Here is a 13,694-nt window from a genome sequence, read left to right as displayed (position 1 = left end):
CTGCGCCAGATGGCATCCATGGAAAATGCTCTCGCTCTCTCCTATTCAGTTCCTCTCACTTTGGCGACCACCCACTGGACCACCTGGACGGCACGGAGCCTTTATTCTGGGCGTCCAACCCCAGCTGATGGCACCGTCCATCTTCTGTTCTTCTAGACTGTCAGCCCGCTGTTGGGGAGGGACTGTCTCTATATGTTGCCAGCTTGGACTTCCCAAGCCCTTAGTACAGTGCTCTGCACACAGTAAGTGTTCAATAAATACGATTGCTTGAGTGAGAAGAAGTTGATGCAGCCCCAGGCCTGGGCCCTCATCCGGAGGAGCCTCTTGGGCTCTTTCACCATCCGAACCCAGCTCCTCTCCTCTCTCACCCTCATCTCTGCCACCAGTCAAGTCCTGCAACAGCCGGGGGAGAAGGAACATCGAGTAAAAGCGACATCAGAGAAGGGCAGCTTCAGGAGGAACTAAATGGAGACAGAGTTCAGCAGTCAGTCTCTTCTTACCCATCTGAAGTCTCCGTCATCATCTGCCTTTCACTTCTTCCCCCAACGTCCCTTGGTCCAAGCGGGAACACATACTTTCAAACAAATGGCAGAATCGGAGACAATCCTCCCTTTCTCAAAGATCTCCTATACTACTTTTTACTCTAGAGTGTCTGACCCCAAATCCTTTTTAACTAATCTTAAAAAAAAAAAACCCAAATTTCTAAGCAGGTGTTCAATAAATATTCCCTGAAGATGACACCCAGATGATAGGGAGAAAGGAAAGATTGTGGAAACCAGTCAGAGGAAACAATGGATAATGGAAAGAGGGGTCCAGAGGTCTTGGGTTCTAATCCCAGCTCTGCCAATTTATCGGCTGGGTGACTGGGCAAGTGACTTAACTTCTCTAGTGCTCAGCGCTTAGAACAGTGTTTGACACATAATGAGCGCTTAACAAATACCATCATTATTATTATTATTCTCTGGGCCTCAGTTACCTCATCTGTAAAATGGGGATTAAGACTGGGAGCCCCACATGGGGCAACCTGATTACGCTGTATCTATCCCAGGGCTTAGAACAGTGCTTGGCACATAGTAAGCGCTTAACAAATACCATCATCATCATTATTATTATTATTACTATTATTATTGTTACCACTCCTGGGCTGTCACCAAGAGGGAGTCCAGATTCATGGATTCTTTTCCTGGCTTCCACTGTCTGCCTTTTGTGACTCTGAGCCAAATTTTCTAGTAGTCTCGGTGAATATGTGTTTAGGGTAGTGATTCAGATAGATTGTGAGGATTCAGTGAGAGATCTCTGTGTAGTGCTTCTAAATTCCTTGGAGCGCCTGACAGTTATTATACAGGAAAAGCCTCCAAAAGAGCTTTCCCCTGACATAATAATTAAAAATAATAATAATTATTACGATATCTGCCTGTACTAAGTCCTAGGGTAGATACAAGCATATCAGGTTGGACACGGTCCCTGTCCCACATGGAGCTCATGGCCCATTTTACAGATGAGAAAACTGAGGCAGACAAAACAAATGATGGTATTTGTTAAGCGCTTACTACGTGCTAAGCACTGGAGGGACTGTCTCTATATGTTGCTAACTTGCACTTCCCAAGCACTTAGTACAGTGCTCTACACACAGTAAGCGCTCAATAAATACGATTGATTGATTGATTGATACAAGGTCATCAGGTTGTCCCATGTGGGGCCCACGGTCTTACTCCCCATTTTACAGATGAAGCAACCGAGGCCCAGAGAAGCGCAGTGACTTGCCCAAAGTCCCACAGCAGACAAGTGGCAGAGGCGGCATTAGAACCCATGACCTCTGACTCCCAAGCCCGGGCTCTTTCTACAGAGCCACGCTGCTTCTCAAAAAAAAAAAAAGATGGCATTTATTAAGCGCTCACTATGTGGAAAGCACTGCTCTAAGCGCTGGGGAGGTTACAAGGCGATCCGGTTGTCCCAAGGGGGGCTCACACTCTTAATCCCCATTTTACAGATGGGGTCACTGAAGCCCAGAGAAGTGAAGCGACTTGCCCACAGTCACACAGCTGACAATTGGCGGGGCCGGAATTTGAACCCATGACCTCTGACTCCAAAGCCCAGGCTCTTTCCACTGAGCCACGCCGCTTCTGGCAAGTAAATGACTTGTCTAAGGTCACAGAGCAGGCACATGGTAGAGCCAGGATTAGAACCCAGGTCCTCTCAATCCCAGGCCCATACTCCTTTCACCCTTCTAGACTGTGAGCCCACTGTTGGGTAGGGACCGCCTCTAGATAATAATAATAATAATGGCATTTATTAAGCGCTTACTATGTGCAAAGCACTGTTCTAAGCGCTGGGGAGGTTGGTTACAAGGTGATCAGGTCGTCCCTCAGGGGGCTCACCGTCTTCACTCCCGTTTTCCAGATGAGGTCACTGAGGCCCAAAGAGGTTAAGTGACTTGCCCAAAGTCACACAGCTGACAATTGGCGGAGCCGGGATTTGAACCCATGACCTCTGACTCCAAAGCCCGGGCTCTCTCCACCGAGCCACGCTGCTCTAGATGTTGCCAGCTTGGACTTCCCAAGCGCTTAGTCCAGTGCTCTGCACACAGTAAGCGCTCAGTAAATACGACCGAATGAATTACGCCACGCTGCCACGGAACGGGGACTACCCTGTTTTTTGGACCTCCAGAGGAAGAGCCCGCCACTCCCCTCGGTCGGCTCGCTCCATATCTAGTTTTTATGACGACCTTTCTCGGAGATGACGAGGTAAACACAAGCAGGGGCCAAGTGGGCTCAGCTTGCCCGGGGCCAAAAGGGTGGGAAGGGCGGAAGCCATGGCGGCCTCAGATCCCGGCAGGATTCAGGACACTGGGAAGGCCGTGGTGGCTTGCTGAGCCACCCGGAGTCTGAAACTCTGCTCCTCTAGACCCAGTTCCCTGCTGCTCTTTTGGTTTTCTTTTGGATTTTATCGGTGGTCCTGGTCTTTCACGTAGATTTTGTGTTTTACTGTTTATCATCATCATCATCAATCGTATTTATTGAGTGCTTACTGTGTGCAGAGCACTGTACTAAGCGCTTGGGAAGTACAAATTGGCAACATATAGAGAGACAGTCCCTACCCAACAGTGGGCTCACAGGCTAAAAGGGGGAGACAAAACCAAACATACTAACAAAATAAAATAAATAGAATAGATATGTACAAGTAAAATAAATAAATAAATAGAGTAATAAATATGTACAAACATATATACATATATACAGGTGCTGTGGGGAAGGGAAGGAGGTAAGATGGGGGGGATGGAGAGGGGGAGGAAGGGGAGAGGAAGGAAGGGGCTCAGTCTGGGAAGGCCTCCTGGAGGAGGTGAGCTCTCAGAAGGGCACTGAAGGGAGGAAGAGAGCCAGCTTGGCGGAGGGGCAGAGGGAGGGCATTCCAGGCCCGGGGGATGACGTGGGCCGGGGGTCGACGGCGGGACAGGCGAGAGAGAGGTACGGTGAGGAGATCAGTGGCCGAGGAGCGGAGGGTGCGGGCTGGGCTGGAGAAGGAGAGAAGGGAGGTGAGGTAGGAGGGGGCGAGGGGATGGACAGCCTGGAAGCCCAGGGTGAGGAGCTTCTGCCCGGTGCGCAGATTGATTGGTAGCCACTGGAGATTTTTGAGGAGGGGAGTGATATGCCCAGAGCGTTTCTGGACAAAGATAATCCGGGCAGCAGCATGAAGTATGGATTGCAGTGGGGAGAGACACGAGGATGGGAGATCAGAGAGGAGGCTGATGCAGTAGTCCAGACGGGATAGGATGAGAGCTTGAATGAGCAGGGTAGCGGTTGGGATGGAGAGGAAAGGGCGGATCTCGGCAATGTTGCGGAGCTGAGACCGGCAGGTTTGGGTGACGGCTCAGATGTGAGGGGTGAACGAGAGAGCGGAGTCGAGGATGACACCAAGGTTGCGGGCTTGTGAGACGGGAAGGATGGTAGTGCCGTCAACAGAGATGGGAAAGTCAGGGAGAGGGCAGGGTTTGGGAGGGAAGACAAGGAGTTCAGTCTTGGACATGTTGAGTTTTAGGTGGCGGGCAGACATCCAGATGGAGATGTCCCGAAGGCAGAAGGAGATGCGAGCCTGGAGGGAGGGGGAGTGAGCAGGGGCAGAGATGTAGATTTGGGTGTCATCAGCGTCGAGATGATAGTTGAAGCCGTGGGAGCGAATGAGGTCACCAAGGGAGTGAGAGTAGATCGAGAACAGAAGGGGACCCAGAACTGAACCTCGAGGAACCCCTACAGTAAGGGGATGGGAGGGGGAGGAGGAGCCTGCAAAGGAGACTGAGAATGAACGGCCGGAGAGATAAGAGGAGAACCAGCAGAGGACGGAGTCTGTGAAGCCAAGGTCAGATAACGTGTGGAGGAGAAGGGGGTGGTCCACAGTGTCGAAGGCAGCCGAGAGGTCGAGGAGGATTAGGATGGTGTATGAGCCGTTGGATATGGCAAGCAAGAGGTCATTGGTGACCTTTGAGAGGGCAGTTTCCGTGGAATGTAGGGGACGGAAGCCAGACCGGAGGGGGTCGAGGAGAGAGTTGTTGTTGAGGAATTCTAGGCAGCGCGTGTAGACGACTCGTTCAAGGAGTTTGGAAAGGAATGGTAGGAGGGATATGGGGCGATAACTAGAAGGTGAGGTGGGGTCAAGAGAGGGTTTTTTTAGGATGGGAGAGACATGGGCATGTTTGATGTGCCTCATCCCAGTCCCTTGGACTGTGGGGCCTTTGGGGCTCAGAGAATATTGTCTAATTCTCATCCACATCCAGAATTTAGGCAGTTAAATACTATTACTATGACAACCACCTACCAAAATAGCCTAAAGCCGTGGAATCAGCTCTGGGTACATGTTACTTGCTGAGCGATTTCGGCCGAGTCGGGTTTTTTGGTTTGTTTTTAACGATACTTAAGTGCTCACGGTATGCCAGGTAGACGCAACCTCTAGACTGTGAACTCGTTGTGGGCAGGGATTGCCCACTCTATATTGTCGGGTTGTACTTTCCTAAGCGCTTAGTACAGTGTCCTGCACACAATAAGTGCTTAGTACAGTGTCCTGCACACAATAAGCGCTTAGTACAGTGTCCTGCACACAATAAGCGCTTAATAAATATGACTGAATGAAAGGTAAGCAGGTTGGACACAGTCCCTGACCCACATGGGGATTACAATCTAACTTGGAGGGAGGAGGATCTAATCCCCATTTTACAAATGAGTACACAAAGGCGCAGAGAAGTTAAGTGACTTGCCCAAGGTCACACAGCAGACAACTCGTACTTCCCAAGCGCTTAGCAGCGTGGCTCGGTGGAAAAAATAATAATAATAATGATGGCATTTGTTAAGCGCTTACTATGTGCACAGCACTGTTCTAAGCGCCGGGGGGGATACAAGGTGATCAGGTTGTCCCACGTGGGGCTCACAGTCTTCATCCCCATTTGACAGATGAGGGAACTGAGGCTTCGAGAAGTTAAGTGACTTTCCCAAGGTCACACAGCAGACATGTGGTGGAGTCAGAATTCGAACCCATGACCTCTGACTCCAAAGCCCGGGCTCTTTCCCCTGAGCCACGAGCCCGGGCTTTGGAGTCAGAGGTTATGGTTCAAATCCCGGCTCCTCCAATTGCCAGCTGCGTGACTTTGGGCAAGTCACTTAACATCTCTGGGCCTCAGTTACCTCATCTGTAAAATGGAGATTAGGACTGTGAGCCCCCTGTGGGACAACCTGATCACCTTGTAACCTCCCCAGCGTTTTTTTTAGAGAAGCAGCGTGGCTCAGGAGAAAGAGCCCGGGCTTTGGAGTCAGAGGTCATGGGTTCAAATCCCGGCTCTGCCAATTGTCAGCTGTGTGACTCTGGGCAAGTCACTTCACATCTCTGTGCCTCAGTTCCCTCATCTGTAAAATGGGGATTAAGACTGTGAGCCCCGCGTGGGACAACTTGATCTCTATGTAACCTCCCCAGCTCTTAGAACAGTGCATTGCACATAGTAAGCGCTTAGTAAATGCCATTATCATTATTAGTAGTAGTAGTACAGTGCTCTGCACACAGTAAGCGCTCAATAAATACGATTGAATGAAAATGACAAAGCCAGAATTAGAACCCAGGTCCTCTGACTCTAAGGTCTGGGCTCTTCCCAATAGGCCAGGTTGCTTCGCTCCCTTTGCTCTACACCCTATTTCCACCCCACAGCACTTGTATATATATGGACATATCCATAATTCTATTTATTTATATCAATTCCTATTTACTTGTTTTGATGGGCATATAGATCTGTAATTGTATTTATTTATATCGATGCCTATTTACTTGTTTTGATGTCTGTCTCCTCCCCCCCCCCCTCCCCTGAGCAGCGTGGCTCAGTGGAAAGAGCCCGGGCTTTGGAGTCGGAGGTCACGGGTTCAAATCCCAGCCCCGCCAATTGTCAGCTGTGTGACTTTGGGCAGGTCACTTCACTTCTCTGGGCCTCAGTGACCTCATCTGGAACATGGCGATGAAGACTGCGAGCTCCCCGTGGGACAACCCGATCGCCTTGTAACCTCCCCAGTGCTTAGAACAGTGCTTTGCACATAGTAAGCGCTTAATAAATGCCATCATCATCATCATTATTATTATTATTATTATTATAAGAGAGAAGCTGCCCTTCCCATATTCCACTGGGCCTCCCAACGGCCCCTCCATCATCAATCGTATTTATTGAGGGCTCACTATGTGCAGAGCACTGTACTAAACCCCTCCACTATCTCAGGAAGGACTCAACCACTGGTAGGACGGCGTCTCAATTTTTAAAATGCCAGAGAAAGACCACTGCCAAGGCTGCAGCTGTGACTTCAGGAACTGCTGGTATGAGCCATGAAACCCTTCCGTTACTGTCGTATTTATTGTTGTCCTTGTCTTTCAGATTTTTGTTTCATCTTTCCCGCCGCTAGCCCTTTCCTATTCTTCGACTGTAAGCCCACTGACTCCCAGAGACTGGGCCAATCTTTCATCTGGGCACTTCTCTCCCATCACTTTGTACAGTACAATCTACCCCCTCCACTTTTTTTAAAAAAACTGGCATTTATTAAGCGCTTACCATGTGCAAAGCCCCGTTCTAAGCGCTTGAGAGGCTACGAGGTGATCACTTGAGCCTCTGGCTCCATCCCTTCGCACCCGATTCATTCAAAAGTATTTATTAAGTGCTTGCCGTGCGCAAAGCACTGTACTGCGCGCTTGGGAAAGTACGATATAACAATAAGCAGACATTTCCCACCCACTAGCTCACACCAAAACACTTATCCCCTCCCCTCTTCCCTCCCCGACCACCATCTTCAACTATTTGCGGTTTTCTTCCCCACTGCTTTCAAACATGCTCATGTACCCCCATCCTAAAAAAAAATCCTCCCTTGACCCCACGGCTCCCTCCAGTTACCCTTCCATCACCCCATCTACCACTCCTAACTCCTTGAGCGAGTTGCCTACATTCAATCGCATTTATTGAGCGCTTATCGTGTGCAGAGCACTTCCTCCCCTCCAATTCTTTCCTTGACCCCTTCCAATCTGGCTTCCACCCCCTTCGATCCGACAAAAGTGCCCTCTCAAAAGCCGTCAATGATCTCCTTCTTGCCAGATCCAACGGCCTCTACTTCACTCTAAATAACAGTAATAGTCACGGGATCTGTTAAGCGCTTCCTCCGTGCCGGGCACTACACTCTGGGGTGGATACGGGCAAAGCGGGTTGGACACGGTCTCTCTGTCCCACATGGGGCTTACGGTCTCAGTCCCCGTTTTACAGATGAGGTCAACGAGGCCCAGAGAAGTGAAGCGACTTGCCCGAGGTCACACAGCGGATAAGTGGCGGAGCCGGGATCGGAGCCCATGACCTTCTGACCGCCAGGAACGTGATGCAGCCACTCCTCCCTGCTGCAACTCTGACCTTTCAACTGCCTCCTATTTTGTGAACCGCCCCCTCCTCCTGGAAACGGGATCTAACCTTGGCTTCACCGGTACTGTTTTCTCCTTGTTTTCTGACTGCTCATTCCCAATCTCCCCGCCATCTGAGACAGGGACTCCGTCTTATCCCATTTGCTGGCATCCATCCCAACGCTTAGTACGACCCTCCGGCTTTTCTTTGGCTCTACCACCCCTCCGAGCAGCATCTCACGAGCCGCCGGCCCACCTCCTCTTAAAACCTACCTTCTCACCCCGAACCCGTCTCTTCGCACCTTGTTAAAACGACAAAGATGCGGTCTACACTCTACTTCCCAGGGCTGGCTCTTTGTGGATGATCCAGATATAATTCCACAGTCCAAGGTCAAACATCTTAACAGCTCTCGCAGAAGGACAGAGGAAGAGAAGGCTGTTGAAACTACCGGGAAAGGTGAGGTTTTTGAATTTCATTCTCTGACTCTCTTAGAATAAAGTTGATTTCAATTTCCAATAGCTGAAATACCTGGGAAGGAAGGTACTAGTAACTTTGAGTGCCCTCTGCTAACCCCCCTACCCCTCTCACCAGAGATCAGTCTAAATCTTGTACTTTAAATCGTATTTATCCCAGGGCTTATTACAGGGCCTGGCACACACTAAGCACTTAACAAATACCATTAAAAAAAATAATAAAAAAACCTGGACTGGCCCCAGCAGAGTACGTACGGCCCGAGGCGAGCCTAAAAAAGAGTTTCCTATAAAGTCTAGTCCCGGGGCAAGAGAGCTGGTCCAACGAAAACTCAGATTAGACCTGGATTTGTTTATGCATTCATTCTTTCAATCGTATTTATTGAGCTCTTACTGTCTTCAGAGCACTGTACCAAGCGCTTGGGAGTGTACAATACAACAATAAACGGACATTCTCCGCCCCCGACGAGCTTAGGGTCTAGAGGGACAGTACTACAAATAAATAAATTACAGATTTACCCGAGTGCTGCGGGGCCGGGAGGGGAGAAGAACGAAGGGAGCAAGAGGGTTCTAATCCCGCCGCAGCCATTTATTAGCCTGTGTGCCCTTGGGTTTAGCTCCTTTGTGCTTCAGTTTCTGCATCCATAAAATGGGTACTCAATACCTGTTCTCCCTCCTTCTTACCCTGTGAGCCCCATGTAGGACAGAGATTAAATCCAACCTGAATAACCTGTATCTACCCCCGCTTTTAGCATAGCGCTTGGCATACAGGCACTTAAACACCACTATTATCATCATTATTACTCCCTGGGGAGTTTGGGCAGTCCGGGGCCAAACTAGCGTGCACCAGGATGGTCCAGGGGACGGGAGATCAACCTGGTTGTCAGCTGTGTGACTTTGGGCAAGTCATTTAACTTCTCTGGGCCTCAGTTACCTCATCTGTAAAATGGGGATTGATTGTGAGCCCCCCCCATGGGACAACCTGATCACCTTGTATCCTCCCCAGCGCTTAGAACAGTGCTTTGCACATAGTAAGCGTTTAACAAATACCAAAATTATTATTATTATTATTATTACCCAGGCCCACGCGGCATTCCAAAATCGGGATCCCTCTAACCCAGCCAGGGGACTGGATCAATTCTCAATCCCTCGGCTGTTTCCCTTTGAAGCACCAACCATTCCCGGAAGCCAACTCCCGGCCCTGGCCCTTCTGCATTCCAGCGGGAAGCGGTGTTGGTTCGACAGTCCAGTGCGGGCAGGGGTTTCCGAAAACCACCACTAATCAAAACCAACTTACAGTCTTGCTAATAGGAAGCCAACTAAGCAGCGTAGTCTAGTGGGAAGAGCACGGGCCTGGGAGCCGGAGGACCTAGTTTCTATTCCTGACTCTGCCGACTGCTTGCTGTGTGACTTTGAGCAAGTCCCTTAACTTCTCTGTGCCTCAGTCTCCTCCACTATAAAATGGGGGTTAAATACCCGTTCTCCCTCCTACTTGGACTGTGAACTCCGTGTGGAACAGCAACTGCGCCCGGCCTAATTAGCTTGCACAATAATGAGGGCATCTGTTAAGCGCTTACTACGTGCCAAACACCGTGCTAAGCGTTGCGGTGGATACAAGCAAGTCGGATTGGAGCCCCACGGGGGGCTCACAGTCTCAATCCCCATTTAACAGATGAGGTAACGGAGGCACACAGAAGTTAAGTGACTTGCCCAAGGTCACACCCACCCTGCCTTAGAATGGTGTTTTGATGCGTAGTGAGCATTTAATGCCATAAAAAAATAAATAAAGAGAGGAACGGAGAGGAACGCCTCAAGGGCAGCGGAGGGGTACAGATTCTCCGATCGAAGCCCACCCCCGGAACAGAACGAGTGCGTCACCTTGACTCGCTCCCTTTACTCTCCCCCCGCAAGCACTTATTTATATATACATAGAACTATAATTTTATTTCTTTCTATTGATGCCTTTTTGCTTGTTTTGACGTCTCCCCCAGCCCTCTCCGGGCAGGGACTGTCTGTCTTTCTTGCCGTACTGTACTTTCCAAGCGCTTAGTACAGTGCTCTGCACACAGAAAGCGTTCGATCCGTACGGGCTGAATCCGTAAGTACGAGCGAATGAATGGCGAGCCGAGACGGGGCAGAGGACGCGAAGGAGAGGATGGGGTGGCGAGGCCCCACAAGCCCTGGCCCAAGAATAATATAGTAATAATGATGATGGTGGTACTTGTTAAGCGCTTACTATGTGCCAAGCGCTGTTCTAAGCGCTCGGGGAGATACAAGGTAATCAGGTTGCCCCCCGTGGGGCTCCCAGTCTTCATCTCCATTTTCCAGATGAGGTCACTGAGGCCCAGAGAATCAATCGTATTTATTGAGCACTTACTGTGTGCAGAGCACTGTACTAAGCGCTTGGGAAGTACAAGTTGGCAACATATAGAGACGGTCCCTACCCAACAGTGGGCTCACAGTCTAAAAGGGGGAGACAGAGAACAAAATCAAGCATATTAACAAAATAAAATGGAATAGATATGTACAAGTAAAATAATAAATAGAGTAATAAATATGTACAAACATATATACATATATACAGGTGCTGTGGGGAAGGGAAGGAGGTAAGACAGGGGGGATGGAGAGGGGGATGAGGGGGAGAGGAAGGAGGGGGACGAGGGGGAGAGGAAGGGGGGGCTCAGTCTGGGAAGGCCTCCTGGAGGAGGTGAGCTCTCAGTAGGGCCTTGAAGGGAGGAAGAGAGCGTGCTTGGCGGATGGGCAGAGGGAGGGCATTCCAGGCCCGGGGGATGACGTGGGCCGGGGGTCGATGGCGGGACAGGCGAGAACGAGGTACGGTGAGGAGATTAGCGGCGGAGGAGCGGAGGGTGCGGGCTGGGCTGGAGAAGGAGAGAAGGGAGGTGAGGTAGGAGGGGGCGAGGTGATGGACAGCCTTGAAGCCCAGGGTGAGGAGTTTCTGCCTGATGTGTAGGTTGATTGGTAGCCACTGGAGATTTTTGAGGAGGGGAGTAACATGCCCAGAGCGTTTCTGGACAAAGACAATCCGGGCAGCAGCGTGAAGTAGGGATTCAAGTGGGGAGAGACACGAGGATGGCAGATCAGAGAGAAGGCTAGTGCAGTAGTCCAGACGGGATAAGATGAGAGCTTGAATGAGCAGGGTAGCAGTTTGGATGGAGAGGAAAGGGCGGATCTCGGCAATGTTGCGGAGCTGAGACCGGCAGGTTTGGGTGACGGCTTGGATGTGAGGGGTGAATGAGAGAGCGGAGTCGAGGATGACACCAAGGTTGCGGGCTTGTGAGACGGGAAGGATGGTAGTGCTGTCAACAGAGATGGGAAAGTCAGGGAGAGGGCAGGGTTTGGGAGGGAAGACAAGGAGCTCAGTCTTGGACATGTTGAGTTTTAGGTGGCGGGCGGACATCCAGATGGAGATGTCCTGAAGGGGCAGGAGGAGATGTGAGCCCAGAGGGAGGGGGAGAGAGCAGGGGCAGAGATGTAGATCTGGGTGTCATCAGCGTAGAGATGATAGTTGAAGCCGTGGGAGCGAATGAGGTCACCAAGGGAGTGAGTGTAGATCGAGAACAGAAGGGGACCGAGAACTGAACCTTGGAGAACCCCCACAGTAAGGGGATGGGAGGGGGAGGAGGAGCCTGCAAAAGAGACTGAGAATGAACGACCGGAGAGATAAGAGGAGAACCAGGAGAGGACGGAGTCTGCGAAGCCAAGGTCGGCTAGCGTGTTGAGGAGAAGGGGGTGGTCCACAGCGTCGAAGGCAGCTGAGAGGTCGAGGAGGATCAGGACAGAGTAGGAGCCGTTGGATTTGGCAAGCAGGAGGTCATTGGTGACCTTTGAGAGGGCAGTTTCCGTGGAATGTAGGGGACGGAAGCCAGACTGGAGGGGGTCGTGGAGAGAGCTGGCGTTGAGGAATTCGAGGCAGCGCGTGTAGATGACTCATTCAAGGAGTTTGGCAAGGAATGGTAGGAGGGAGATGGGGCGATAAATGGTAGGAGGGAGATGGGGCAATAACTAGAAGGCGAGGTGGGGTCAAGAGAGGCTTTTTTTGGATGGGAGAGACATGGGCATGTTTGAAAGCAGAGGGGAAGGAACCAGTGGAGAGTGAGCGGTTGAAGATGGACGTTAAGGAGGAGAAAAGGGATGGAGCGAGAGATTTCATGAGATGAGAGGGAATGGGGTCAGAAGCACAGGTGGCCGGAGTAGCACTTGAGAGGAGGGAGGAGAGCTCCTCTGAGGATACTGCTGGGAAGGATGGGAGAATAGCAGAGAGTGTTGAGAGCCGGGGGGTTGGAGAAGGGGGGGAAGAGACTTTGGGGAGGTCGGACCTGATGGATTTAATTTTGTTAATGAAGTAGGAGGCCAGATCGTTGGGGGTGAGGGAAGGAGGAGGGGGAGGAACCGGGGGCCTGAGAAGGGAGTTGAATGTACGGAAGAGCTGGCGGGGGTGATGGGCATGGGTGTCAATAAGGGAGGAGAAATGGTTTTGTCTGGCAGAGGAGAGGGCTGAGTTACGGCAGGAAAGGATAAACTTGAAGTGATCGAGGTTGGCCTGGTGTTGAGACTTTCAACAGCAGCGCTTGGCAGCTCGAGCATAAGAGCGAAGGAGGCGGACAGTGGCAGTGATCCAGGGCTGTGGGTTAGTGGTACGAGAGCGGCGAAGGGAAAGGAGAACGAGTGAGTCTAGCTGAGTAGAAAGGGTAGAGTTGAGAGCAGTAATCTGATCATCAAGACTGGGTAGAGAGGAGAGGGCGGCGACGTGGGGTGTGAGGCGCTCCGAAAGATGGGTGGGGTCCAGAGAGCGGAGATCTCTGTGAATTGACTCATTCAAGGTCAAACAGCTGACACGCGGCGGGGCTGGGATCAGAACCCATGACCTCTAACTCCCAAACCCGGGTAGAAACGAGGTGATCAGGTCGTCCCCCGTGGGGCTCCCGGTTTTAATCCCCGTTTGACGGATGAGGTCGCTGAGGCCCAGAGAAGCCAAGTGGCTTGCCCCAAGTCACCCAGCCGCTAAGTGGTGGATTAGAAGCCACGACCTCGGCCTCCCAAACCCGGGCTCTTTCCGCTCAGCCAGGCTGCAGTGGCTCGGCAGGAAGAGCCCGGGCTTTGGAGTCAGAGGTCACGGGTTCAGATCGTCGGCTCCGCCAATTGTCAGCTGGGTGACTTTGGGCAAGTCACGTCACTTCTCTGTGCCTCAGATGCCTCATCTGGAAAATGGGGATGAAGACTGTGAGCCCCCCGAGGGACGACCAGATCACCTTGTAACCTCCCCAGCACTTAGAACAGTGCTTGGCACATAGCAAGCGCTTAACAAATGC

The 13,694-nt window shown here is 51.2% G+C and overlaps 1 protein-coding gene across 3 annotated transcripts in view; it reads right to left on the bottom strand.

Moving 5' to 3' along the window:
- The window catches only part of ACAD8 (acyl-CoA dehydrogenase family member 8), a 38,980-nt gene extending 30,795 nt beyond the window's left edge, over positions 1–8,185 (bottom strand). Inside the window, exon 1 of one of the 3 annotated variants that reach the window (XM_038754353.1) lies at positions 8,167–8,185. Coding sequence is in view for 2 of the 3 variants with exons in the window: in XM_038754351.1 (XP_038610279.1) it covers positions 369–420 (52 nt within the window). In the remaining variant the exon portion in view is untranslated. Of the gene's footprint in view, positions 1–368; positions 462–500; positions 522–8,166 lie in introns of those variants that run through there. The other 2 variants (XM_038754352.1, XM_038754351.1) reach the window with 2 other exon arrangements.
- Between the last annotated feature and the right edge of the window lie 5,509 nt (positions 8,186–13,694).

The sequence above is a fragment of the Tachyglossus aculeatus genome, chromosome 11 (assembly GCF_015852505.1).
Source record: "Tachyglossus aculeatus isolate mTacAcu1 chromosome 11, mTacAcu1.pri, whole genome shotgun sequence".
NCBI classification, from domain to species: Eukaryota; Metazoa; Chordata; class Mammalia; order Monotremata; family Tachyglossidae; genus Tachyglossus; species Tachyglossus aculeatus.
The sequence above is the reverse complement of the archived record's forward strand: the minus strand, read 5'-3'. Positions and strand labels throughout refer to the sequence as shown.